Raw genomic sequence first — 4,977 nt, forward strand, 5'->3', positions numbered from 1 at the left:
ACGTTTTGCAATTTGATGTTTTCACTAGAAAGAAAGAAAGAAAGAAAGAAAGAAAGAAAGAAAGAAAGAAAGAAAGAAATCAGTTATGTTACTATATTCCTTACTATATTTTCGCTTTACGTTTTGCAATTTTGATGTTTTCACTAGAAAGAAAGAAAGAAAGAAAGAAAGAAAGAAAGAAAGAAAGAAATCAGTTAATGTGTTAATCCGTCCACACTTTTTTAAATCCATGTAAACTAGATCAAAGTGGACTCGGATCTCAGCTTTGCACACACACACACACGCGCGCGCGGACACACACACACACACGCAATTATTTAAACCACGCTACTTTTGAGTTTCCAGCTAATCTAAAACTTAAGTATTTTTAATATACATGGAAAAGCAGAGAACGTCTCCCGTTTTCCGTTTACAAATTCTAAAGATAGGCCTGAAGTGGGCGATCTACAGTATTCATAAATTGTGCGTTACGTTTTTAATGTCCGCGTGTATCAAACCTTAATGTGTTTACAGGATTGCATGATAAACGATGAGAGCGGTGAGTGAATATGGACACGCTTGTTAACGAGCTTCATGATGTTAAACGGTTGTTATTATTATTACAAAAGGCGCTATATAAAATTAAGGCTGAGTATGGCGCTGGTTTGATCATTAGATGATTTAACATTTTAAAAAGACAATGGGGTAAACACGTGAATGTTTTCGGGTCTACTGCTGGTGGGTGTAGGCAGGTGCGCCTGCCTGTGCAGATCCCCGCAGGGGGGTATGGTTCAGACAGGCAAGCCTGCCCAGGGCAGATCGGTGCAAGAGACAGAGATAAGCCGCGCAGATAGGTGGCTCCTGCTGACTGAAAAACGTCCTGTGCAACAGGAGACGGACGCAGGTAGGCGGGACTGCCAGGACCTGATTGGTGCCAGTGTAGTTTGTTGCCCGCCCCTGCTCCGAATTGGTTCTTTCAATCCACTGTAACAACTCCCAGCACTAATGCCCCAAGTAGCGCTCATCGGTTTGATCAGGTATAAATTGGGAAACGTCTTCCTGCACTTTGGCACTTGTTGCGATTCCTAACGTCTTGAAAAGAAACCAACTTAGAGGCTTCATGTGGCGATTATGAACTCCATTGACTCGCACGTCCACCACCAGAGTTCACCAGGATCAAACCCTCACCAGCCCCACCCGAAAAGTGCACAAGAAGCGCCGGAGATGGCCGTCTACTGCGACAATTTCAGTATGTATCACCAGCAGAATCTGCACAGCTCTTCGAGGCCGGGCAGCTACGGGCTGGGGGACTACGCACCGTCTGCCAACCCTTACCTGTGGCTCAACGGACCGGGCGTAAATACGTCCCCTTCGTATCTCCATGGAAACAACTCGGCCACGTTCATGCCCCCGTCCTACGGCTCTCAGAGACAATTTCTACCAAACTCCACAGGCTTTACTGGTGCCGATTTGGGCTGGCTGTCAATCGCTAGTCAGGAGGAGCTCCTAAAATTAGTCAGGCCTCCTTACTCTTATTCTGCTCTTATAGCAATGGCGATTCAAAACGCGCCGGAGAAGAAGCTCACGCTGAGCCAGATCTACCAGTATGTGGCGGATAACTTTCCTTTTTACAAGAAGAGCAAGGCGGGATGGCAGAATTCCATCAGGCACAATCTGTCATTGAACGACTGCTTCAAGAAAGTGCCGAGGGACGAGGACGACCCAGGTAAGGACAAATTTAACACGGAGAGAGAGAGAGAGAGAGATAGAAGCAGAAAGTTTGTCAGCTCCGACTGCTTGATGCACTATAGCGTACGTTAATTTCTTTAACGGTTCACCTAAACGTATCAGAGTTGACAACTGAGACATTAGCCGTTGACTACTCGCGATCTGAAGTGTAGTTTTGTGTAAATTTCACAAGCAAGAACTTCGTATGACGCTTTCTGATTAGAATATTATGAAAGGCGCTATATACGCCATAACGGATCTGTTTGTTCAGAACATCAAGACAGGCGCCTATTCTGGGGCTCTTTTCTAGTCTTGCACCTTGGAATTGGTATAAGATCCACACGATCCTGAACTGGGTAAACGGGTTAGAAAATGCCTGGATGGATCGTGCGTATAGTAATTTCAGTTCATGACACCAACTTACTTTAATAACTGACGTAAGTGGACGTATATCGACGAGTACACGTGCATTTGTTAAACGGAGCATGCGCGGCAGGTCTGTAAATTGTAGCTAAACTTACCATTTATGATCAATTGAACCTTTAAATATTTCTGTGCCAAATTTTAGTCGATCCGGGGTAGTGTGAAATACCTGTGGTTTATTCATGCCTGTCGTCTATTACTTTGTTCTGCAGCCAATAAATTACTAGCGATGAAATAACACCTTTAACTATCATTACTTGACTGACGCCAAGGTAACTTTCAACATTTGAGAAATACAGTTAGATACTTTTTTTTATCGGTTTGCCCATTAAAGCACAGGAAGGTGAAGTTACTTTCTCATGGTCATACTGTGTTAATTGTCGGTTTTTGAACCTCAAACCTCCGGGTCTGAAGTCCAAAGCTTTAACCACTATGCCATAGTTAACGCTTTCATGCACTTTAAGAGTTACTTTAACACAATAAGTGCTAATTTAACACTGAATTTTATTGTGTATGTTATTTGGTGAATGTGAGAGAATATATATATATATATATATATATATATATATATATATATATATATATATATATATATATATATATATATATATATATATATATATATATATATATATGAATATGTTTTTCACTCCCCTTCTCTTTCACAATGTGCATTAAATATATTCATCATGTATCCCGGTTCTTTATATAATAGTTTTTCTGTCTGCTAACTGATTTTGGATTTGCAATAATATACCGGCATTCATTTGGAAATTATAATCACGTGCAATAAAAAAAAATCTAAATCGGTAGCGGTAATTTGAAAATGTGCAATGGATTGTTAACAATTTATAATTGTTAGATTATGACATGTTTAAAGGAGTTATCGGCATCTATCTATCTATCTATCTATCTATCTATCTATCTATCTATCTATCTATCTATCTATCTATCTATCTATCTATCTATCTATCTATCTATCTAAACATTTGAATTATTTCGTTACAGGAAAAGGAAACTACTGGACATTGGATCCAAATTGTGAAAAAATGTTCGACAACGGTAATTTCCGCCGAAAGAGAAAACGCCGGACAGACACAAACGGAGCTGCCGGGAAATCCGAGGACGGGCGCGCCCATGTCGTCGGCAAAACCTCCGAGAGCCCCCCGCTCCTGGATCCATCCTCCCCAGAACTAGAACCCACCTCTGACGACCCTAAAAGTGCTTCTCCGCCAAGTGTGTCTTCTAGCCCCTGCTTCAGTAACTTTTTCAACAGCATGGCAGCGCTGGGAGCGGGCGCCGGGAGCAGGCAGGTATCACTGGGGCTCATGGCCGAGCTCTCCCAGCGCAGCATTGGTTCTTACGGATGCGGCGCCTCCCAGGAAGGCAGCGGATCCGACGTGACGGACAACGGCACGCATCTAAACCGGAGTGCTTACTATAACTCTTTCAATGGGAATCAGTCGGGGCAATACAACGGGCATTTCTACAACAGTTTCAGTGTTAACAGCTTGATATACCCCAGGGAGGGCACTGAAGTTTAGAAGTTACGCTGAAACCGATGGAATGCCTTTTTTTCTTAAGCGGATGGAAAGTCCAACATTAATAAACCTGAACTGGATTCATCGGATTTGCGAACATTATGGTGTGTAGGTTCATATATCTCAAAAGTTTTTTTCTTCTCAGTCTCTGAAGGGAGGATACGCCACTCACGGACCCTTGGACCTAACTGCGTACAAGCAGTGGGCAAATTCTTATGAGCTCTGATCTGTCCATGAGAACTGTCCTGTTTGACGCTCTCAGTTTTTCGCTGGTAGCCACGAATGTCCTGAACTGCGTGTTTTGTATCTCCGTCACTGACAGCATGACATAAAGATTTATTCCGTTGTTACATCGCGCAGATCGTTTTAATTCAATGTAAAATATGTAAATATGTATCTGTATATATAAATATAAATTTTGTTTTCTATATTTTTGTAAATTATGTTCTTAATACCTATTTATAAGGTGGGTTTGTATAAATGTAACATTTTTTTTAAATAGGTTTGTAAAATACGTTGTTGAACACGTTGTAATAAAAGAGGGAAGAAATGCCTTTTGCACCGTGTAGTCATTTCTATCTGCGTGTCTCTTTGTAATCCAACACCGGCATTAAAGAACCGGCGCAAAAGTAAGTAATTAAATAAAAGAAGAACATTTTGACACATGAGGGAAAATAGAGCATATAGTGTTACAAGACAATTACATTTGGGAAGCGGCAAAGAAGATGATCCTTTGTGCTTCTTTGAAGTAGATGGTCTTTAACTGTGCCAACAAAAATCCTGAGCGGGTGGGAATGCCACGGAACAAATTGTCGAATCGCAGATCTTCCAGTTGTCTTACAAGCACGGGCTTGATGAAGTCTGTGAAACGGAGCGAAGAAACAAGTTTTTGTTAAACAGTGCACAATGAGTAAGAGAAAGACCCCCAGCACACACATATCCTGCACCCCACCCAGGCTGGTGCCAATTCATTAACAATTAAGTTGGAGTGAAATAAATGGCCCCGTGCGAGTCTAGCTGCATGTGTGCAATGGACTGGCGACCCGGCCGTGCTTTACGTATACGGCGCTGGTGCCACATGGCAATGAATGGCATTAAGTGGGTATGACTGATTGAGCAGAAAAATGATAAGCTGTGTGCATGGCCAAAATGTTAAAGTGTAAAAGCTATAACTTTTTAACATGAGTAATAGAAGTGGAGATTTTTTTTTTGTTACTTTGGGGAATGGTTGATAACAGTCAATGGACGATGCTAATTCTTGTTTTATTATAATGCAGTCCGAGATGGTGCCATTTGTTCACAGGAC

General features: G+C 41.7%; 1 protein-coding gene across 1 annotated transcript; it reads left to right on the forward strand.

The window, feature by feature from the left end:
• The first annotated feature begins 695 nt into the window (after positions 1–695).
• Positions 696–4,225, forward strand: foxi2 (forkhead box I2). Its single transcript, XM_028801433.2, has 2 exons — positions 696–1,705; positions 3,139–4,225. The coding sequence occupies exons 1-2, from the start codon at positions 1,111–1,113 to the stop codon at positions 3,672–3,674; spliced, it is 1,131 nt and encodes a 376-aa protein (XP_028657266.1). The 5' UTR covers positions 696–1,110; the 3' UTR covers positions 3,675–4,225.
• The last annotated feature ends 752 nt before the right edge of the window (positions 4,226–4,977 follow it).

Source organism: Erpetoichthys calabaricus, chromosome 5 (assembly GCF_900747795.2).
Source record: "Erpetoichthys calabaricus chromosome 5, fErpCal1.3, whole genome shotgun sequence".
In the NCBI taxonomy this organism is placed as follows: domain Eukaryota; kingdom Metazoa; phylum Chordata; class Cladistia; order Polypteriformes; family Polypteridae; genus Erpetoichthys; species Erpetoichthys calabaricus.

Bases quoted from the DNA above. Each gene is read 5' to 3' on its own strand.
- foxi2 (XM_028801433.2), top strand. From the start codon at position 1,111: ATGAACTCCATTGACTCGCACGTCCACCACCAGAGTTCACCAGGATCA. The intron at 1,706-3,138 runs GTAAGGACAAAT...ATTTCGTTACAG, and splicing joins GAGGGACGAGGACGACCCAG to GAAAAGGAAACTACTGGACA.